We start from the raw sequence: 22,866 nt of genomic DNA, 5'->3' as shown, positions 1-22,866 counted from the left end.
TCTCCTGCCTCAGCCTCCCGAGTAGCTGGGACTACAGGCGCCTGCCACCTCGCCCGGCTAAGTTTTTGTATTTTTAGTAGAGACGGGGTTTCACTGTGTTACCCAGGATGGTCTCGATCTCCTGACCTCGTGATCCGCCCGTCTCGGCCTCCCAAAGTGCTGGGATTACAGGCTTGAGCCACCGCGCCCGGCCAGATCATTTTTAAAAAAACAATGTTCAGAAGCAAACCATCACAAATAGCACTTTTTATTTGACACTAATTGAAGTCTGAACTTTAAACAGATTCTTGGACTGGTGGTTCATATCCATCAGCTCGTTCAACTTTAGCACCTGTCTCGTCCCCAGTGGCTTTTCCAGAACTACTGCCTTCACCATGAAGCTCCATGAGCTTTCCCACTAAAAGGCAAAAAAAAAAAAAAAAAACTTGTTAGTGTATCTTGAAACAATGGTCATCAGTACTATGCAAGCATGACAGGAAGAAAAAGAAGGCCATGATATAGCCCCAAACTCCTCCTCCACCCAAAAACAATGTATTTGGCCCTACAGGAATCATGTGATTTCTCACTTACATTCAAACTTGGGCTTCTTCAGCATTTTTACTTTTCTAACGAAGACATCATGGAGAGGATAAATAGATTGGCAAGCCTTTTCTATGTCTTTTCCAATGCTGTCTGGAATCCTGCAAACCAGTAACAGTAAATTTTTTTTCTTAAAGTCCTAGTTATGAGATATAAGGGGATAAGTCATTTCCTTTAAATGTAGAGAAGCCTTGGAATAAACTTACACATGTAACACCTACCTCATTTAACCTGCATAAATCCTCCTGTAAGCTAAGCTATTATTTTCCTTTCACATGTAAAGGATAGATGATCTATCTGAATTACACTTAGTAGAGTCTTCTGAGTCCAAGTCTTATGCTTTTTCCATTACACCCTCTTAGCTAACTGTATATTGCATGGGAACATCAGAAAAATGTAAGTTATCACTGGCCATCATCTGGGACCGAAACTTTTTTCATCACTTATTCCCATGTGTTATTAATCATGAAAGGTTTTGTCTGTTCAGTATATTTTCTCTGTGTGTGTATATATATATATGTATGTTTATTATTTTTTGGAACAGGGTCTTCCTATATTGCCCAGGCTGGCCTCAAACAATCCTACCGCCTCAGCCTCCTAAGTAGCCAGGACTCCAGGCACATCCCACTGCACCCAGCTTATTCAGTCTATTTTCCAAGTAGGGGAAAAACATTTCCTGTCCTTCAACTCCATCTACTGTGAGACAGCTTCATTAAAAAAAAAAAAAAAAACAACTATTACCATTTACGGAGTACTAGCAGATCAACTGAAGTCAGGAGTTCAAGACCGGCCTGGCCAACATAGTGAAACCCCATCTCTACTAAAAATCAAAAAAAAAAAATTAGCTGGGCATGGTGGCAGTCCCCTGTATTCCCAGCTACTCAGGAGGCTGAGGCTCGAGAACTGCTTGAACCCAGGAAGCAGTGGTTGCCATGAGCCAAGGAGGATCGCACCACTGCACTCCAACCTGGGCAACAGAGCAAGACTCTGACTCAAATAATAATATTTACTGAGTACTTACTCTTTCACGTAAAGGGATATAGCTAGAAGGATTCACAGACAGGATTTCAACAGACCTTTACCTTGTCTCATATGCTTTCCCTTATCTGAGGAATAATCAATACTCAAGGTTCTGTTGTGTGAGGAAGCAAAGAAACACTTACAATTTATTGACCACTTCTTTCAAGTCATTTGTCTGCACCTCTCGGGTCATGATTTCCATCATCTTCTTCCGGATTTGGCGGACCTGTTGGTGCTGAGCATAAGAGGTCTTCCGTATCTGATTGTTGCGTTTTTTAGTAAAACCAACACAGAACAGACGAAGCAAGTAACCATCGGTAGTCTTGACATCAACATGAGCTTCAATCATTGTCTGGAGAAAAAAGATACTGTCAGGTTTAACAGGTTTTACGTTATCCATTTATCCCTGAAGTTCTAATTTTAAAAAGCTGGACTGTCACATTCATTATTAAATATAAAGTATCCTCATATAAATAACATCTCTTAAGTTTACAGAATTAACTTCCTTGAACCTACCAACAGTTACCCCCAAATTCTTACCCAATTAAATAACCAGGTCCTCTCAACTGCCCTCCCTCCTCCTTTCTACCCTCTATCACTACTACTATGACGGCACCCAAACCCGCATCCACTGCATATACATACACCCCTTTAAACAGCTCATCCCCCTTCAAGTATATAACTACGCCAGAGGAAAACAGATTCTGAGAGGATCCATGGTATTTTATGATATGAACTTCTACAGTGATTATGTCATTTTTCAAAAAACTGTGTTGTGAATGGGTGACTGCTATAATAACTCTAAATGTACACCTTGGAAGATGTCTTTTATGTTCCAAACTAAAGCCATGTTGATGATTAAATACCCAATTTCAGAGCTAAAATATAATTAAAAACCCCTAATTAGTGGTCATATTATTGCCTACATTGAAAAAACAAAAACCATCTTGGGTAGTGATGAAAACTGATTTACCTTGTTTGCGTTTTGTAAATTTTATTCCTTAGTATTAAAACAAAAAACAAAAAAAACTCATCAAATACAATTTACAGATAAGGGACCTTAAAATATTTCCAGAAATGTAAACCATGAAGCCTTAGAGGAATGTCAGGATAAAACGGTATAATCAGTATGTATCATTTGGGACCGAAACATTTTGTCATCATTCATTCCCACATACAAAATATTCAAACTATGCCAGGTGCAGTGGCTCACACCTGTAATCCCAGCACTTTTGAGAGGCTGAGGCGGGCGGATCACTTTAAGTCAGGAGTTCAAGACCAGCCTGGCCAATATGGTGAAACCCTATCTCTACTAAAAATACAAAAATTAGGTGGCGGGTGCCTGTAATCCCAGCTACTCAGGAGGCTGAGGCACGAGAATCGCTTGAACCCAGGAGGAGGAGGTTGCAGTGAGTAGAGATGGTGCCACTGCACTCCAGCCTGGAGCCTCAATCTCCCAAAAACAAAAAACTCCCACAAAATATTCCAACTGGATAGTTAGCCAAAAATATCTGAAATATTTTCATTTCATCCTCACAATTCAATAAAATGATACTCTCACCTGCACTTCACAAATAAAGAAACTGAGGCTTAGAAAACAAGTTACTTTCCAAAGAGAACACAATAGGGAAATGGAGCCAAGATTTTAACCTCACACCAGAGGCTCTGCCACAATTATGCTCTATTGCCACAGTTAATCAACACTCACTCAATTCTGAGGTCAAAAAATATCCTGAAGACAGGCAAAACCGTCCACCTGCACCTAAACGTTCCTCAAAAAACCACTGATCTATGCAGCAAGAAAATCTGACTTTGATTATACACCACTATTAAATCTTAGATTTAAATATTAAGTAAAGTATCATGGTGTGGCAACCCCAGAGTTAGCACTCAATAACGGCAAGAAAACAAAATTTTAAATGAACTTTGTGGACATTTCACTGGTCTCAGTCAATCAATCAATAAATAAATAAAATGAACTTGCTCCTTCCTGTCATATCAAACCATGCTATCCTTGGTCAAACACCCGTAGCACAACACACTCTAAGGAACTCTGGGTCTCACCTGCCACTTTTTGACCATGGAACACATTTTGTCACGGGTAAGATCCATGCCATGGAAGTTAGTCAGGCAGTTTTTGCCCTGAACATCTTCAGTAATCAGCTTGAATTTTCTAAATGCAACTTCATCATTCTGCAAATCAGCAAGACTCACTTCAAACACACGACCCTTGAGACCATCAGATGCAATTTCTACAAAAGAAAAAACAAGTATCTTAACATTTAGGAACCATATAAGCAAAAGTCAAGCCTGTAAACTGAGGGTAGAAATTAAGTTAATGGTAAATTGTAAAGACCTTAACCTTTGTGGTCAAATCCAGACACCAGAGACTTATCGACAGTACTTATTAGAAGCTCAGAACTACCTATGGCACATTTTCTTAATTCAAAAAGCACCATCTTGCTTCTCCAAGTGCTGTACTAAAAACAAGCACCACAGGAGCCAAGGCTGCAACCGAGAGCTGACATTCCCTGAAAGTCTCCCACCACAGGACCAACAACAGACCAAGATGCCTGCTACAATATACAAGCGCCAACTTAAGGAAAATACAAACCAAAAATAAGCTACTTACTGGTTCCTTGGGTCCTGGTGACGAGCGTCTTTCCAATATTTCTTATATTGAACATAGCAGGTGCTTTCACATCATACCAATCTTTCTTAGAAAATGGATCAACCCTGGATTTTAAGAAAATGCTTAAGTTCCATTGCAGATCATTCTTACTGTGTTTATTCTGTGCTTTCTTCACTCTAGTATCACTGTTAATGTTATTTCCCATCAATATTTTAAAAAGCTAACCGGCAATTTGATACTAAAGTGTATCACACAGTGAGGTGAGGGGCATAAACATAAACCTAGCTCTTCCCACTCTATGTTTCACTGCATGCATCAGACTTCGAAAGGTTATGTCCACTTCCCACCCTCATCGGTCCTTCCACTACACAGACACGAGGAACATCCATCGGTCCTTCCACTACACAGGTACGAGTAACATGCAATCTCATTAACTTTGCTGGTACGTAACGGCATGTACTGGTAACTAAGACCCTGCATGGCCTCAAAGCTTAGTAGGAGCTCGCAGATTCCAGCGGGACCAAGCAAAGGCAGGATTGCCAGGTCCTGAATGGATAGGAGGATGCTTTCCTCAACTCCTGCTGTCGCAGTGCCATCAAACACCCGCGGAATTGAGGCAGCACGTGAGCCCACAAAACAAACATTCCAGCCGAGTCGCGGCGGCAAGCCGGCTCAAATGCGAAGTGCGCAAGGACCAGAAGGCCTGGGAAAGGCAGCCGACCTGCCGCTACTCAACACCCAGACCCGCCAGGCCGCGTTCCTGGGTGCACCAACCCGCCAGGGCCCGCACAATCCGACTGGAATCCTCGCCATCCGGCCTACGCCGCGATCTAGGACCAGCCTGCCGATTCCAGCAGACATCCAAAAAGCAGGACGCCACGACAGTCGCCACTTACACTTTCTTCTTGGCTCCCTTTTTGCCGCCTTTCGTAAGGCGCTTGTTCTTGCCAACCGCCATGGTGCTGATCAGAGAGCCGAAAAGGCGGAAATGGAAGTCGCGCGAGAACTTAGGCGTACGGGGCGGGGCGCGCCGTCTACGTGACCTTTGCGCTCTCATTCTTCCGGCCTCAAGAATTCCGCGACAGTAGAGAGCGCCACTCCTGCTACTGTCTTTGCGACAGCGCCTTCGTGTGTGGGGAGGTCGCGCGGCATGCCGCGGCACTGGAAGCTGCGCTGTGTAGACCAAGGCGTTGGTGGCCTGACGTGCAGGCGTCTGGTTACCTGTGGTTTCTGTGGCTGTGACGTCTGGAAGTAAGTTTCTGTAAAACGAGATAAAACGAGACGCCCACTCAACATCGTTCAAAGCTGAACTCACGGTCTAACCCCCAAACCGGCATCTTCTCGAGAGTCAGTCAGCGGATCTGATTCAAATGTCGGTTTCAACAGGGCTTTGCTTGAGACCGACCTCTCCACGCTTGTTTCCTGATGCGTAAAATGGGGGTGATAAAACGGTCGGCTTCATGAGGTTTCGCAGGGTTAAATGAGTATCACTCCAGAGATGCTAGCAACGTTCTGCTTGTTCATGTGGGTGCTGGTTCATCTCAGGTGTTGTTGCTTTGTGAACATTCACTGAGCTCTACGCTTATTTGTGTCCTTTTCTATATGTCTGTTATATATTGATTAAAAGGTTTGTTAAAAGTGGAGTGAGACCGAACTCGGTGGCTCACACCTGTAATCCCAGCACTTTGAGAGGCTGAGGCAGGGGAATCAGTTGAAGCCAGGAATTGGAGACTAGCCTGGACCACACAGCCAGACCCCGTCTCTACAAGAAAATTATAAAATTAGCAGGGCGTTGGCTGGGCGCGGTGACTCACGCATGTAATCCAAGCACTTTGGGAGGCTGAGGTGGGCGGATCGCCTGAGTTCAGGAGTTCGAGACCAGCCTGGCCAACATGGTGAAACCCCATCTCTACCAAAAATACAAAAAATTAGCCGGGCGTGGTGGTGGGTGCCTGTAATCCCAGCTACTCGGGAGGCTGAGGCACGAGAATCTGAGCTCGGGAGGCGGAGGTTTCAGTGAGCCGAGATCACGCCATTGCCTGGGCAACAAGAGTGAAAGTCCGTCAAAAAAAAAAAAAAAAAAAGTGAAATCTCCAAATTTTTCCATTTTTGCAATTAATCCGACCTTTCCCTTCCCCATTTTTTTTAACTGTAAGGGTTAACAGAGCACATCTTGGCAAGATGTGGCTGACTAGCTCAAGTGTGCAGCCCTCGGAAAGCGTCTGGCCCATACAGGCTTGGTACTCAGCCAGTGGTGTGTTGAGTTCCTTTCTCTAACTTCCTGTCTGGCAGAAAACCCTGTGACCAAGCCAAAAACCAACCCTCACTTACAAGGCCCGCTGCAAGCTTTTAAACTTACAATCCCTTCCAGTCCTGCTGGCCTCCATCACCTACCTCCCACTACGCCCACCCCTAAGACAACCCTCCTAAACCTCTAGTAGGGTCCTGAAATCTTTCAGTAATTCCATAAATCTCCGTTGCCTGGAGGATAAATTCAAAGTCTTAGTTTCATAATAGTATGAATGTACTTAACACTACTGAACTGTACACTTGAAAAAGGTTAAGGTAGCCTTGCCAGGTTCCTTGGACCTGCAGTTCCAGGTATTCAGAAGGCTGAGGTAGGAGGATCACCTGAGGCTAGGAGTTGGACTCCAGCCTGAGCAACATAGTGAGACCCCATCTCTTTTTTAAAAAGATGGTTAAGATGGTAAATTTGGCCAGGTGTGGTGGCTCACACCTGTAATCCCAGCGCTTTAAGAGGCCAAGGCAGGAGGTTTGCTTGAGCTCAGGAGTTTGATACCAGCCTGGGCAACATTACAAGAGCTCATCACAACTAAAAATCAAAAAAAATTAGCCCGGCATGATGGCTCATGCCTGTAGTCCCAGCTACTCGGAAGGCTGAGGTAGGAGGATCCCAGCACTTTGGGAGGCCGAAGCAGATGGATCACTTGAGGCCAGGAGTTCGAGACCAGCCTGGACAACATGGTGAAACTCCATCTCTACTAAAAATGCAAAAATTAGCTGGTGGTGCACACCTGTAGTGCCAGCTACTCGGCAGACTGAGGCACGAGAATTGCTTGAACCTGGGAGGTGGAGGCTGCAGTGAGCCGAAATCACGCCACTGCACTCCAGTCTGGGCTGGACAGAGTGAAACTCCGTCTCCAAAAAAAAAAAAGTGTGTGTGTATAGATAGATAGATAGATAGATAGATAGATAGATAGATAGATAGATAGATAGATAGATAGATAGATAGATAGATAAAATGGGCCTCCAGTCTGCTTACTGCAGCATAAAAACCAAACTTACCTTCTTGCTGGTCTGATTCCTCTTTCTTCCTAAAAGTGAAAGCCACAGGGAGAGGCCTTAATGAAGTCAGCTGCATCTGATTTATTTTAGCAGCACCAACACCTAAGAGATTTGTCAGACGTCTGTATTTCTTTTTTTTTTTTTTTTTTTTGAGACAGAGTCTCGCTTAGTCGCCCAGGCTGGAGTGCAGTGGCGCGATCTCGGCTCACTGCAAGCTCCGCCTCCCGGGTTCACGCCATTCTCCTGCCTCAGCCTCCCGAGTAGCTGGGACTACAGGCGCCCGCCGCCTCGCCCGGCTAATATTTTGCATTTTTAGTAGAGACGGGGTTTCACAGTGTTAGCCAGGATGGTCTCGATCTCCTGACCTTGTGATCCGCCCGCCTCGGCCTCCCAAAGTGCTGGGATTACAGGCATGAGCCACCGCGCCCGGCCAAGGTCTGTATTTCAATCCTCAACTCTGTTTTGTAGTAAACGCTTTAAAAAATTTCTAATTAATATTTTCCTGACCCTGTTACATTAAATGGTGCAATAAGCAGTTTTAATGTAAGTATGTAAGTATGTTGAATACAGTTTAGGGGGTGTGAAATCAGTTTATTGGGTCTCAACCATCATTTAATATTTTCAGATGGAATAAAACGGAACAGGCCAGGCACGGTGGTTCACACCTCCACGTCTAGGGAGGCTGAAACGGGTGAATCTTTTGAGCTCAGGAGTTGGAGACCAGCCTGGACAACATGGCAAAACCCTGTCTCTACAAAAAATACAAAAATTAGTCAGGTGTGGTGGTGACTTGTGGTCCCAGCTACTTAGGAAGCTAGGTGGGAGGATTGCCTGAGCCCAGGAGGTTGAGGCAGCAGTGAGCCATAATGGCACCACTACCTGAGACCCTGTCTCTGAAAAAAAAAGAAGAAAATGGAACAGAAAAATGTCAGAATACATCAAACCTAGTAAGCTGTCAATGTTGTTTCATTGGCTGGGCATGGTGGCTCACACCTGTAATCCCAACACTTTGGGAGGCCGAGACGGGTGGGTCACCTGAGGTCAGGAGTTGGAGACCAGCCTGGCCAACGTGGTGAGACCCCGTCTCTACTAAAAATACAAAAATGATCCAGGCATGGTGATGGACGCCTGTAATCCCAGCTACTTGGGAGGCTAAGGCAGGAGAATCACTGGAACCTGGGAGGCGGAGGTTACAGTGAACCGAGATTGCGCCACTGCACTCCAGCCTGGGTGACAGAGCGAGATTCCATCTAAAATTAAAAAAAAAAAAAAGTACAGTATTATAATCTTATGGGATACTGGTATTGACTGGAAGTCATTATGTGGCACATAACTGTAGTAGACATTCAGTAACTTTAACTTTTCTTTTCTCTGTTCCCTAAAATAAATAATCCGATTTATTATCTAGCTTTCTCTCCCTGCCCACTGACATTTATATCAGCATCTCCCTGTCCTCAGCCCTGTGATAACTTTACGTCGAGTGTTGCTCTTGTTGGAGTCATCTCCCATCCCTGCCTCCCCCGCAGAGTTTGTTGTGATTACCAGGTAGGAAGAAAGAACTCGTTCCAGGATATAAAGCAAGAGAATTGAGAACAAAAGCTGAGATTAAATCTGTACATGGTGATATTCGTGTCATTATAAAAGTCCAGAGGTGCAACCAGACTGGATTCCTTCTTCATACCATTGCTGTTCCTAAGAGCAGCACACGTCCAGGGCAGGGGCACTCCTTTTGGTTCACTATCCACACTGCCATTGTTGCTGTTTTAACGTGGGAATTGAAACCAGTGCACTCCTGTGTGGGTGACAGAGAGACTCTGTCTCAGAAAAAAAAAAAAAATAAATAAAAAACACTTTGCTCATACTCTAAAAGCACAAGTGCCGGAACTTTCCTTCTGGTCAGCAACATTTCACAAAGTAAAAATCTAGGGCTAGAATCTAGAATCTTGTACAGTAACTATTTGGTATCATGTAGGTCTAGGTTCAATCCCACCTTATCACATAGTAGTTTTTTTTGTTGTCATTTTTGTTTTTAAACATTTACTTTAGGTTCAGGGGTACATGGGCAGGTTTGTTATATAGGTAAACCCATGTCATGGGGGTTTGTTGTGATTATTTTATCACCCAGGTACTAAGCCTAGTACCCACTAGTTATTTTTTCTGATCCTCTCCTTCCTTCTACCCTCCATTCTCAAGCAGGCCTCAGTGTCTGTGTTCTCCTCTTTGTGCCCATGTGTTCTCATTATTTAGCTCCCACTTATACACTTTATAAGTGAGAACGTGGTATTTGGTTTTCTGTTCCTGTATTAGTTTGCTTTGGATAATGGCCTCAAGCTCAATTCATGTTCCTGCAAAAGACATTTTCTTGTTCTTTTTGTATGGCTGCATAGTAGTCCATGGTGTGTATATACTACATTTTCCTTATCCAGTCTGCCATTGATGGGCATTTAGGTTGATTCCATGTCTTTGCTATTTTCACGTAGCAGTTTGACTTCAGAAAAATTTTTAATCTTTCTGAACTTGTTTTCTCATTGCCATATTAGTTCAGGTCAAGGCTGCCATGTTGGACAACTCCAGGAGAGCCACTCACATAGATTGCACAGGGAATTACACAACAACTTGGTTCAGAAGCTGTAACAGAGACTTAAATAACAGTGGCATCAACAAAGTAGAAGTTGGCCGGGTACGGTTGCTCACGCCTATTATCCCAGCACTTTGGGAGGCCGAGGCAGGCAGATCATGAGGTCAGGAATTTGAGACCAGCCTGGCCAACGTGGTGAAACCCCATCTCTACTGAAAATACAAAAATTGCCTGGGCGTGGTGGTGGGCACCTGTAGTCCCAGCTACTCGGGAGGCTGAGGCAAGAGAATCTTTGGAACCTGGGAGGTGGAGGTTGCAGTGAGCCGAGATCATGCCATTGCACACCAGCCTGGGTGACAGGGCGAGACTCTGGCTCAGAAAAAAAAAACAAGGTAGAAGTTATTTCTCACTTATGTGACAGTCCAAGTGGATGCTGCCCAGGGCTGATGTGTAGGCACCATAGTGTTAGTTACCTAGGTGACAGTGATTTCATCAGTCTTATTACTCTGCTATTCATGCTGTGCTCTCATCCATGTGGTCTGGAATGAAAAGTCAGCATTTAGGCTGGGTGTGGAGTGGCCCATACCTGCAATTCTAGCACTTTGGGAGGCCAAAGCAGGAGGATCGCCTGAGCCCCAGAGTTCAAGGCTGGAGGGAGCTGTGATATTACCACTGCACTCCAGCCTGGTTGACTTGTCTCTAAAAAAATAGAAAGAAAAGTCGACATTTAGTTCAACAGGGAGAGGGAGAAGCAAAGAGGAGGGCACATTCCTTTCCTTACACAATACCATCCACAAGTTATACACATCCATTCTGCTCATGTCACTTCCCTGTGTCCCTAGCTATGAGACAGGCTGATAAACGTAATCATAGAACTTAGCAGAAGAACCATGTGCCCACCAAAAATTCTGTTACTTTCCGAGAAGGGAAGAACCGATATTTAGGAACAATTATTATCTGTCTCCCTTACTTATAAGGTTTTTGTGAAAATTAAATGCATAGTAAAATATCTGGCGCAAAGTAGATGCTCAAAAAAAGTTGCTTCCTTTCATTTTTTTTCCCATTCTTCTTACCCTTACCCTTTTACCAAAAAAGGCAACTTATTTCCAGTAGTTGCTGATTAACAATCCATTTACAACAGATCAATAACAATTGTATGGAGTGAATTTTTTTCTTTTTCTTTTTCTTTTATTTTATTGAGACAGTGTCTCACTCTGTTGCCCAGGCTGGAGTGCAGTGCCACGGTCTTGGCTTACTACAACCTCTGCCTACTGCAACCTCCGCCGCCCGGGTTTAAGTGGTTCTCATGCCTCAGGCTCCCAAGTATTTGAGACTACAGGCATGCGCCACCATGCCCAGATAAGTTTTTTGTATTTTTAGTAGAGACGGAGTTTTGCCATGTTGGCCAGGCTGGTCTTGAACTCCTGACCTCAGGTGATCTGCCCACTTCAGCCTCCCAAAGTGCTGGGATTACAGGTGTGAGCCACCGCGCCTGGGCTGTACATCTTACATGTATTGATTGATGTCCTGTGTCCCCCTAAAATGTATAAAACCAAGCTGTAGCCTGACTGCGTTGGGCACAGGTTCTCAGGATCTCCAGGGCTGTGTCATGGCCCATGGTCACTCATATTTGGCTCAGAATAAATCTCTTTAAATATTTTGCAGAGTTTGACTCTTTTTATTGACATGCAGAAATTAAAGGCTTGGAAAATAGAACAAGCAGTAAGAACCTTGAATGTGCTGATTTCGATCAGAAGCTTGGGCTATAAAAACTGAGTAAGATACATTCCAGCACTTTGGGAGGCTGAGGCGGGTGAATCACGAGGTCAGGAGATCAAGACCAGCTTGACCAACATGGTAAAACCCCGTCTCTACTAAAAATACAAAAATGAGCTGGGTGTGGTGGCGCGTGCCTGTAATCCCAGCTACTCGGGAGGCTGAGGCACAAGAATTGCTTGAACCCAGGAGGCAGAGGTTGCAGTGAGCTAAGATCACGCCACTGTACTCCAGCCTGGTTACAGAGCAAGACCCTGTCTGAAAACACACACACATACACACACACACACACACACACACGCAAACTGAGTAAGATAATGGAAATGGTAATGAGCAAATATATGTGAGCAGTCCAGAAGACCCCAACATAGTCCGGGGCCAAATGACTGTGAGAGTCACTTTGAATCTGTCATTTATCTTCCCCTAGATTAAAGGGAAGAATGGATTTTGTTTCTGGAGGGAATTCAGTCTCGTCCTGGAGTGGAAATATTTTTGACTAAGGACAGAATAGCGGCCCAAAGGGTCAGAAGTAGAGAAAGGTACTTTTGACAAGATGAGTTGGAGAAGGATAATTTTAAAGAAAATGAATTTATTCACTCACTCATTTATGTATTCATTCATTAGTGCTAGGTACTGTGATGTGGATGTGAGAGAGATCAGGGTCTATCCTCAGGGATCTTGTGGTCTGGAATCTAAGGATATTGAATAATGTGTGTCTGTTTACGTACACACTCCCATATCCAGTGATACCTTCACGTGGTTTACTAAAACAACAATGTTCTGTACACACTACCATGAAGTCCATGTCAAGTCAAATTACAAAGCTTTCTTTTTTTTTTTTTTTGAGATGGAGTTTCGCTCTTGTTGCCCAGGCTGGAGTGCAATGGCATGATCTCGGCTTTCAGTAACTTCTGCCTCCTGAGTTCAAGCGATTCTCCTGCCTCAGCCTCCCGAGTAGCTGGGATTACAGGCGTGAGCCACCATGCCCGGCTAATTTTGTGTTTTTAGTAGAGACAGCGGTTTCTGCATGTTAGGCTGGTCTCGAACTCCTGACCTCAGGTGATCCACCCGCCTTGGCCTCCCAAAGTGCTGGGATAACAGGCATGAGCCACAGTGCCTGGCAAATTACAAAGCTTTCAAAAGATTCACTCATTTGGTTTAAACTTTTATTTTGTTTTACTTTTTTTGAGACAGAGTCTTGGTCTGTCACCCAGGCTGGAGTGCAGTGGTGGCATCATGGCTCACTACAGCCTCGACCTTCTGGGCTCACAGGTGATCCTCACAGTAACCTCTTCCTCCCAGGTTCAAGAGATCCTCCTTCCTCAGGCTCCTGGGTAGCTGGGACTACAGGCATGCACCACCATAAGCCTGGCTAATTTTTTGTATTGTTTTGTAGAGACCAGGTTTCACCATGTTGCCCAGGCTGCTAAATTTTGATCAGAATAAATATCCATACATATGCTTCCTACCCTCTGTTCCTAAAATCTGTATTGGAAATAGGAAGTTCATCTTAAATAGCATGGAGATCCTCTTTGCTTCCTTTCCTATGCAAATGGCATTCATTGTATATATGCAATGGTATTCACTGTAATAAGATTTTCACTGGCTGGAAGTGGGGCTCACACCTGTAATCCCAGCAGTTTGGGAGGCCAAGGTGGGTAGATGACTTGAGGTCAGGAGTTTGAGACCAGCCTCACCAACACAGTGAAAACCTGAGTCTACTGAAAAAAATAATATATATATATACAAAAATTATCCGGGTGTGGTGGCGAGCGCCTATAGTCCCAGCTATTCAGGAGGTTGAGGCACGAGAATTCCTTGAACCTGGGAGGTAGAGGTTGCAGTGAGCGGAGATCACATCACTGCACACCAGCCTGGGCAATAGACGAAGACTCCATCTCAACAACAAAAAATTTTTGTTTGTAATCCGATATTTATTTATTCAATAGCTGAATAATACAATAGTATTATACAATAATACAATTATACAATAATACAATAGTATTATTCAGCTATTGAATAAATAAATATCTAATTTATAAGTGCATAATGACCCTTATCCTCTCAGTATGACCTTTATTTTGAGATATTATCAAAAGCTCCAAGACTATGTAATTTGTAATTAATTGACATGACTTCAATTCCAGCTTCCTCATCAAATAGTTTTATAATCACAGACAAGTCACTCAATCCCTCTGTGTTTTAAGTCCCTGTAAAATGGAGGTAATAATGGCTGTCCTACCCACCTCAAAGGATTATTGGCATTCTCTCAGTAAAATAAAAAATACATAGAATGGTGATTTTTTTTCGGTTATTTTTATTTTTATTTATTTACTTTTTGAGACAGAGTTTTACTCTGCTGCTTAGGCTGGAGTGCAGTGGCGCAGTCTCGGCTCACTGTAACCTCTGCCTCTGGGCTCAGGTGATTCTCCTACCTCAGCTTCCCCAGTAGCTGGGACTACAGGTGCATGCCACCACGCCCAGCAATTTTTTTTTTTTTAGATGGAGTCTCGCTCTGTCGCCAGGCTAGAGTGCAGTGGCATGATCTCAGCTCACTGCAACCTCCGACTCCCTGGTTCAAGGGGTTCTCCTGCCTCAGCCTCCTGAGTAGCTGGGATTACAGGCACATGCCACCACACCCAGCTAATTTTTTGTATTTTTAGTAGAGACGAGATTTCCCCATGTTGGCCAGGATGGTCTCCATCTCCTGACCTCGTGACCCACCCACCTTGGCCTCCCAAAGTGCTGGGATTACAGGCGTGAGCTATCGCACCCAGCCTTTTTGTATTTTTATTAGAGACAGGGTTTTACCATGATGGCCAGGCTGGTCTCTCCTAACTTCTGACCTCAGGTGATCTGCTTGCCTTGGCCCCCCAAAGGGCTGGTACTATAGGCGTGAGCCACTGCACCTGGCCTTTTCAGTGATTTTTTTTATTTTTTTATTTTTATTTTTATTTATTTTTTATTTTTTTATTTTTTGAGACGGAGTCCTCGCTCTGTCGCCCAGGCTGGAGGGCAGTGGCGCGATCTGGGCTCACTGCAAGCTCTGCCTCCCGGGTTCACGCCATTCTCCTGCCTCAGCCTCCTGAGTAGCTGGGACTACAGGCGCCCACCACCTCGCCCGGCTAGTTTTTTGCATTTTTTTTAGTAGAGACGGGGTTTCACTGTGTTAGCCAGGATGGTCTCGATCTCCTGACCTCGTGATCCGCCCGTCTCGGCCTCCCAAAGTGCTGGGATTACAGGCTTGAGCCACCGCGCCCGGCCCTTCAGTGATTTTTTTAAAAAATTGCTATCATTGCAGGCTTTGAGCATACACCAGCATCCAGGGTGGTATATCAACTAATTTTTCTGAATACCTTGGAAAATGATCTCATACCGAATTTGTCTTTTTCTTGAAAATACCATACCTCATTTTTCTATTCCTATTCCTGCTTGTGCATTTTTCCTTCCCAATAATTGCTAAAATGAGTAGTTTAAGTAATTTAAGCCTCTGGTAGTTACAATAAAATAATGAGAAAACAGGTAGAAGCTTTCTTTATAATATAGTGTGATAGGAAAATAGAATAAATCTTGGGACCCCAAAATCACTAAGTCAAAGCTGGGAACTACTTAAAAACCGGACTTTCATTCTTTTTATTTTCATTTTTTAAAATTTTTAAGAGTCTTGCTCTGTCACCCAGGCTGGAGTACAGTGGTGCAATCTCTGCTCACTGCAACATCCGCCTCCTGGGTTCAAGGGATCCTCCTGCCTCAGCCTCCCAAGTAGGTGGGACTATAGGCACATGCCACCACACCTAGTTAGTTTTTGTATTTTTAGTAGGACAAGATTTCTCCATGTTGGCCAGGCTGGTCTTGAACTCCTGACCTCAGGTGATCCACCCACCTCAGCCTCCTGTGTTAGGATTACAGGCATGAGCCACCCCACCCAGCACCTGCCTTTCATTCTATTCCTTACAAATATGTATAGCTACTAAAATTAAAAAGCTACATACCAGGCTGGGCGCGGTGGCTCAAGCCTGTAATCCCAGCACTTTGGGAGGCCGAGACGGGTGGATCACAAGGTCAGGAGATCGAGACCATCCTGGCTAACATGGTGAGACCCCGTCTCTACTAAAAATACAAAAAACTAGCCGGGCGAGGTGGCGGGCGCCTGTAGTCCCAGCTACTCAGGAGGCTGAGGCAGGAGAATGGCATAAACCCGGGAGGCGGAGCTTGCAGTGAGCTGAGATCTGGCCACTGCACTCCAGCCTGGGCGACAGAGCGAGACTCCGTCTCAAAAAAAAAAAAAAAAAAGAAAAAGCTACATACCACCCTCACAAGGAATATCCTTGTGGACAAAGGACAGACAGAACTCAAAGTCATCCCCTTGCTCACTGAGATAAATGCATATTTGATTGCCTCCTTCGGAAAGGCTAATCAGAAACTCAAGAGTGCAACCATTTGTCTCTTAACACCTATGACCTGGAAGCCTCCTCCCCGCTTCGAGTTGTCCCACCTTTCCAGACAGAATCAATGGCCGTCTTACACATATTGATTGGTCTCTCATGTCTCCCTAAAATGCATGAAAGCAAGCTGTGCCCCAACCACCTTGGGCACATGTTGTTAGGACTTCCTGAGACTGTCAAGGGCGCATGTCCTTAACTTGGACAAAATAAACTTCCTAAATTGACTGAGACCTGTCTCACATATTTAGAGTTCACAATGGCAATGGGAAAGAAAACATTGTGGAAATCCTGACCTACTAGTATAACCGCCCAATGGGTTTCACCTTGACCACTGCCTAGACAGAGCTGATTGAAGACAGGAGAACTGCAATAGAGAAAGAGTAATTCACACAGAGCCGACTGTGTGAGAGACCGGGTTTTATTATTACTCAAATCAGTGTCAGACCGGGGTTTTATTATTACTCAAATCAGTGTCCCCGAGCATTTGAGCGTTCAGGAAGCAGAGTCTTTAAGGACAACTTGGTGGGTAGGGGGAATCCAGTGAGCTGGGAGTTCTGATTGGTCAGAGATGAAATCATAGGGAGTCGAAGCTGTCTTCTGTCTCTGAGTCTGTTCCTGGGTGGAGGCCACAAGATCAGATGAGCCAGTTTATCCATCTGGGTAGTGCCAGCTGATCCATAAAGTGCAGCGTCTTCAAAGTATCTCAAGCACTGATTTTAGGAGCAGTTTAGGGAGGGTCAGAATCTTGTAGTCTCCGGCTGCATGAATCCTAAACCATAATTTCTAATCTTGTGGTTAATGTTAGTCCTACAAAGGCAATCCAGGCAAGAAGGAGAAGTGCTTTGGGAAAGGGCTGTTACTGTCTTTGTTTGTTGTTGTTGTTGTTGTTGTTTTTAAGTCTTGCTTTGTTGCCCAGGCTGGAGTGCAGTGGCGTGATCTCAGCTTACCGCAACCTCTGACTCCCTGGTTCAAGCAATTCTGCTACCTCAACCTCCTGAGTAGCTGGGATTACAGGCGCACGTCACCATTCCCAGCTATTTTTTATTTTTAGTGGAGACGAGGTTTTACCATGTTGGCCAGGACGGTCTGGATCTACTGACCTCATAATCTACCCACCTCAGCCTCCCAAAGTGCTGGGATTACAGGGGTGAGCCTCCATGCCCGGCATCTGTCTTTGTTTTAAACTATAAACTACAAACCAAGTTTCTTCCAAAGTTAGTTCAACCTAAGCTCAGGAATGAACAAGGACAACTTGGAGGCTAGAAGCAAGATGGAGTCAGTTAAGTTAGATCTCTTTCACTGTCTCAGTCATAATTTTGCAAAGGTGATTTCAGTAGTAGAATTATTTACATGATCTCATTTAATCTCTTTTAGTCCTCAGGACACTGCTGCAGGGTAGGATTATTAAATGAGGAAAGAAGACTCAATGGTTTAGTGACTTGGCTGGAATCACACAGTTAAAAGTGTGGAGCTAGAATTCAAACCCAAATTTGACCTCAAAGATTAACTCTTTTTTTTTTTTTTTTTTTTGAGATGGAGTCTCACTCTGTTGCCCAGGCTGGAGTGCAATGGTGTGATCATGGCTCGCTGCAACCTCCTCCTGGGTTCAAGTGATTCTCCTGACTCAGTCTCTTGAGTAGCTGGGATTACAGGCACCCACCACCATGCTCAGCTAATTTTTGTATTTTTGGTAAAGACCAGGGTTTTTCCATGTTTGCCAGGATGGTCTTGAACTCCTGACCTCAGGTGATGTGCCTGCCTTGGCCTCCCGAAGTGCTGGGATTACAGGAGTGAGCCACCATGCCTGGCCAAAGATTAACCTTTTCTTTTTTTTTTTTTTTTTTTTTTTTGAGATGGAGTCTTGCTCTGTTGCCCAGGCTGGAGTGCAGTGGCACGATCTCAGTTCACTGCAAGCTGTGCCTCCCAGGTTCATGCCATTTTCCTGCCTCAGCCTCCCAAGTAGCTGGGACTATAGGTGCCCGCCACCACACCCAGCTAATTTTTTTTTGTATTTTTAGCTAATTTGTACTTTTGTGAAAATACAAAAATTAGCCAGGCATGGTGGTGCATACCTGTAATTCCAGCTACTCAGGACTCTGAGGCAGGAGAACCCCCTGAACCCCTGGGGGCGGAGGTTGCAGTGAGCCGAGATAGTGCCATTGCACCCCAGCATGGAAGACAGTGAAACTCCGTCTCAAAGATTAAAAAAAAAAACAAAAAAAAAACTGGCCAGCCTTGGTGGTGTGCACCTGTAGCCCTGCTACTTGGGAGGCTGAGGTGGGAGGATAGCTTGAGCCGGGGAGTTTGAGGCTGCAGTGAGCCATGATCACACAACTGCACTGCAGCCTGGGTGACTTGGTGAGCTTGTCTCAAAAAAGTAAAATAAAATAAATAATTGGGACTGAACACAGTAGCACATGCCTGTAATCCCAGCACTTTGGGAGGCCGAGACGGGCGGATCACGAGGTCAGCAGATCGAGACCAGCCTGGCTAACACAGTGAAACCCCGTCTCTACCAAAAAAATACAAAAAAAAAACTAGCCGGGCGAGGTGGCGGGCGCCTGTAGTCTCAGCTACTCGGGAGGCTGAGGCAGGAGAATGGCGTAGACCCGGGAGGCGGAGCTTGCAGTGAGCTGAGATCCGGCCACTGCACTCCAGCCTGGGCCACAGAGTGAGACTCCATCTCAAAAAAAAAAAAAAAAGGAAATAATTCTATTTACAATAGCATAAAAAAGAATAAGAAACTTAGGAATAAGTTTAATAAATGAAGTGTAAAATATATAGATAAACAGGAATAAACCCATGTGTATGTGATCAACTGATTTTTTTTTTTTTTTGAGATGGAGTCTCCCTCTGTCACCCAGGCTAGAGTGCAGTGGCACAATATCAGCTTACTGCAACCTCTGCCTCCCAGGTTCAAGCAATTCTCCTGCCTCAGCCTCCTAAGTAGCTGGGATTACAGGTGTGTGCCACCATGCCCGGCTAATTTTTTGTGTTTTAGTAGAAACGGGGTTTCACCATGTTGGTCAGACTGGTCTCGAACTCCTGACCTCATGATCCACCCGCCTCGACTTCCCAAAGCGCTGGGATTACAGGCATGAGCTACTGCACCCGGCCAACTGATTTTTGACAAAGGTGCCACGACAATCTAATGAGAAAGACTAGCCTTTTCAGCAAATGGTGCTGGGACAAATTGATAGCCACCTGCAGAAGAATGCTCTTTTTTTCCAGCCTGGCCAACATGGCAAAACCTCCTCTCTACCAAAAAAAATACAAAAATTAGCTGGGTGTGGTGGCAGGCACCTGTAGTACTAGCTGCCTGAGGCAGGAGAATCACTTGAACCAGGGAGGTGGAGGTTGCAGTGAGCCAAGATTGCACCACTGCACTCCAGCCTGGGTGACAGAGGGAGACTCCATTTCCAAAAAAATTAAAAAATGAAAAGAAAAAAGTGGCAATAGATTCTTAGACGTGATGCTAAAAGCACACACAACAAAAGAGGAAAAAATAGGTAAATTAGACTTCTTCAAAATTAAAAGCTTTTCTGCTTCAAATTATACTATGGGCAAAGGGAAAAGACAACCCACGGGATGGGAGAAAATATTTGCAATCATGTATCTGATAAGGGACTTATCTCTAGAATACATAAAAAAAACTCTATCAACTCAATAATAAAAGACAGAAAATCGAATTTTAAAATGGGCAAAGTCTCTGAGTAGACATTTCTCCAAACGAGATATACAAATGGGGCTGGGCATGGTGGCTCATGCCTGTAATCCACTAATTTGGGAGGCCAAGGTAGCAGTATCACTAAGTCCCAGGAGTTAGGTACCAGCAGGGCAACATAGGGAGACCCTGTCTCTATGAAAAATACAAAAATTAGCCAGGTACGATGGCTCGTGCCTGTAGTACCAGCTACTTGGGGGAGGCTGAGGTGGGAGAATCGCTTGAGCCTGGGAGGTTGAGGCTGCAGTGAGCCACGATCATGCCACTGCACTGCAGCCTGGGTGACAGAGCCAGACCCTGTCTCAAAAAAATGAAAACAAAAAAAGGGATATAATTGATGAATATGCAGAGATAAAACTGATCCCTGATAGTCTTAAGGGAAATGTAAATCACATTTCACCCATTTTACATTTTATCCACTAGAATGGCTATAACAAAAAAGTCAGATAATAAATGCTGGTGAGAATATGGAGAAATCAGAACACTTATACACTGCTATTGGGAATGTAAAATGGTGCAGCCACTTTGTTTATTTTAGTTAATTTATTTTTGTTATAGAGGCGGGGTTTCACCATGTTGGCAAGGCTGGTCTAAAACTCCTGACCTTAAGTGATCCACCCGCCTCAGCCCATGGTGCAGCCACTTTACAAAACAGACTGATGGTTTCCCAAAATGTTAAACATAAAATTTCCATATGACCTAGCAATTCCACTCCTGGATATATGTATCCTAAAGAATTGAAAATAAGGCGAGGTACAGTGGCTCATGCCTGTAATCCCAGCACATTGGGAGGCCAAGGCAGGGGATCGCTTGAGCCCAGGAGTTCAAGACCAGCCTGGGCAACATGGTGAAATCGTGTCTCTACAAAAAGAACAAAAATTAGCTGGGCATGTTAGCACATGCCTATAGTCCCAGCTACTCGGGAGGTTGAGGTGAAAGGATCACTGAGTCAGGGGAAGTCAAGGCTACAGTGAGCCATGATAGTGCCACCGCACTCCAGCCTGGGCAACACAGTGAGTGAGAGCCTGTCTCAAAGAAAAAAAAGAAAAAGGAAAGGAAAAAAATAAAATAAGTATTCATACAAAAACTTGTTCACAAATATTCATAGCAGCACTATTTGAAATAGGCAAAAGATGGAAATAACTGAAATGTCCGTCTTAGTATGACAGAGTTTTGTTCTTGTTGCCCAGGCTGGAGTGCAATGGCACTATCTTGGCTCACTGCAACGTCCGCCTCCTGGGTTCAAGCTATTCTGCCTCAGCCTCCCAAGTATTTGGGACTACAGGTACGTGCCACCATGCCCAGCTAATTTTGTATTTTTAGTAGAGACGGGGCTTCTCCATGTTGGTCAGGCTGGTCTGAAACTTCTGACCTCAAGTGATCCGCCTGCCTCGGCCTCCCAAAGTGCTGGGATTACAAGCATGAGCCACCACGCCTGGCCAGATCGATCTATCTATCTATCTATCTATCTATCTATCTATCTTATCTATCTATTTTTTTTTAGGAGACACAGTCTTGCTTTGTCACCCAGGCTGGAGTGCGGTGGCATGATCTCGGCTCACTGCAACCTCCACCTCCCAGATTCAAGCAATTCTCCTGCTTCAGCCTCCCAAGTAGCTGGGACTACAGGTGTGCGCCACCATGCCTGGCTAATTTTTGTGTTTTTAGTAGAGATGGGGTTTCACCATGCTAGCCAGGCTGGTCTCAAACTCCTGACCTCAGGCAATCGGCCTGCCTTGGCCTCCTAAAGTGCTGGGATTATAGGTGTGAGCCACAGAACCTGGCAGGTCCTTGTATTTTATTGTTTCTTTCACTTTAGAATTTGTACACTCAGAGTTTGTGAAAAAATAAACTCCCTTACAAAAGTATTTTTGGTGCTTTGATTCAGAAATTTTGCACTGTTTAATAGTTCATAGCTCTGTCAACACTTTAGCTTGGCCTTTGGCTTGGCCTGCCCAAGTAAAGACACAAATTCGCTAGTGAGTTTAGGTGCCTGGAAATAGTGATCTCTGGTAGGACTCAAACTTCTTTAACTTCTTGACTTCCTTCCAGAGTGAAAGGTAGGCATGCCAACGGATGGACACTGTGACTTCACCTGAAAGATACCATTTGTAATCTCTCAATGAACAACTACTCATCACCCCTTAATTTCTTGGTTCTGTAGTCTTTTTCTTATTATCTATATATTTTTGAGATGGAGTCTTACTCTATCACCCAGGCTGGAGTGCAATGGCATGATCTCGGCTCACTGCAACATCCGCCTCCCAGGCTCAATAGATTCTCCTGCCTCAGCCTCCCGAGTAGCTGGGATTACAGGCATCTACCACCACGCCTGGCTAACTTTTGTATTTTTAGTGGAGATGGGATTTCATCCTTTTGGTAGGCTGGTCTCGAACTCCTGACCTCAGGTGATCCACCCTCCTTGGCCTCCCAAAGTGCTGGGACTATAGGCTTGAGCCACTGTGCCGGGCTGGTCCTGTTTGCAGTCTTTATTATAAATTCAAATGTCATAATTTAACTACAACTTTAAAAGATTAACTTTGAAAATTTAACAATGTAAAATTTTTTTTTTTTTTTTTTTTTTGAGACGGAGTCTTGCTGTCACCCAAGCTGGAGTGCAGTGGCCAGATCTCAGCTCACTGCAAGCTCCGCCTCCCGGGTTTATGCCATTCTCCTGCCTCAGCCTCCCGAGTAGCTGGGACTACAGGCGCCCGCCACCTCGCCCGTCTAGTTTTTTGTATTTGTTAGTAGAGACGGGGTTTTACCGTGTTAGCCAGGATGGTCTCGATCTTCTGACCTCGTGATC

The 22,866-nt window shown here is 44.6% G+C and overlaps 1 protein-coding gene, 1 long non-coding RNA gene and 2 other non-coding genes across 4 annotated transcripts; 1 reads left to right on the top strand and 3 right to left on the bottom strand.

Moving 5' to 3' along the window:
- Positions 1-231: 231 nt before the first annotated feature.
- On the bottom strand, positions 232-5,213 carry LOC703455 (small ribosomal subunit protein eS1). The gene is made up of 6 exons (XM_015139331.3): positions 5,128-5,213; positions 4,232-4,335; positions 3,664-3,851; positions 1,743-1,951; positions 571-680; positions 232-397 (listed from the first exon to the last, which is right to left on the bottom strand). Exons 1-6 carry the CDS (start codon positions 5,187-5,189, stop codon positions 276-278), a joined length of 795 nt encoding a protein of 264 aa, XP_014994817.1. The 5' UTR covers positions 5,190-5,213; the 3' UTR covers positions 232-275.
- LOC114678559 (small nucleolar RNA SNORD73) lies at positions 962-1,027 on the bottom strand. Its single transcript, XR_003729995.1, has one exon. It is a non-coding gene; the product is annotated as a small nucleolar RNA SNORD73 (small nucleolar RNA).
- LOC114678558 (small nucleolar RNA SNORD73) lies at positions 2,701-2,768 on the bottom strand. Its single transcript, XR_003729994.1, has one exon. It is a non-coding gene; the product is annotated as a small nucleolar RNA SNORD73 (small nucleolar RNA).
- Positions 5,214-5,304: 91 nt separating the features above from the next.
- LOC144340852 (uncharacterized) lies at positions 5,305-22,165 on the top strand. The gene is made up of 3 exons (XR_013417321.1): positions 5,305-5,482; positions 21,251-21,345; positions 21,565-22,165. It is a non-coding gene; the product is annotated as an uncharacterized LOC144340852 (long non-coding RNA).
- The last annotated feature ends 701 nt before the right edge of the window (positions 22,166-22,866 follow it).

This window comes from Macaca mulatta, chromosome 5 (genome assembly GCF_049350105.2).
Source record: "Macaca mulatta isolate MMU2019108-1 chromosome 5, T2T-MMU8v2.0, whole genome shotgun sequence".
In the NCBI taxonomy this organism is placed as follows: domain Eukaryota; kingdom Metazoa; phylum Chordata; class Mammalia; order Primates; family Cercopithecidae; genus Macaca; species Macaca mulatta.
Note: the sequence above shows the minus strand (reverse complement) of the source record. Positions and strands in the feature narration are given on the sequence as shown.

What these genes read in the sequence shown, in the direction of transcription:
- LOC703455 (XM_015139331.3), bottom strand. Translation starts at nt 5,189, where the DNA reads ATGGCGGTTGGCAAGAACAAGCGCCTTACGAAAGGCGGCAAAAAGGGA. An exon ending in AAGGGAGCCAAGAAGAAAGT is followed by an intron (nt 4,336 to 5,127) that starts GTAAGTGGCGAC and finishes CTTAAAATCCAG; the next exon opens with GGTTGATCCATTTTCTAAGA. An exon ending in CACCAGGACCCAAGGAACCA is followed by an intron (nt 3,852 to 4,231) that starts GTAAGTAGCTTA and finishes TTTCTTTTGTAG; the next exon opens with AAATTGCATCTGATGGTCTC.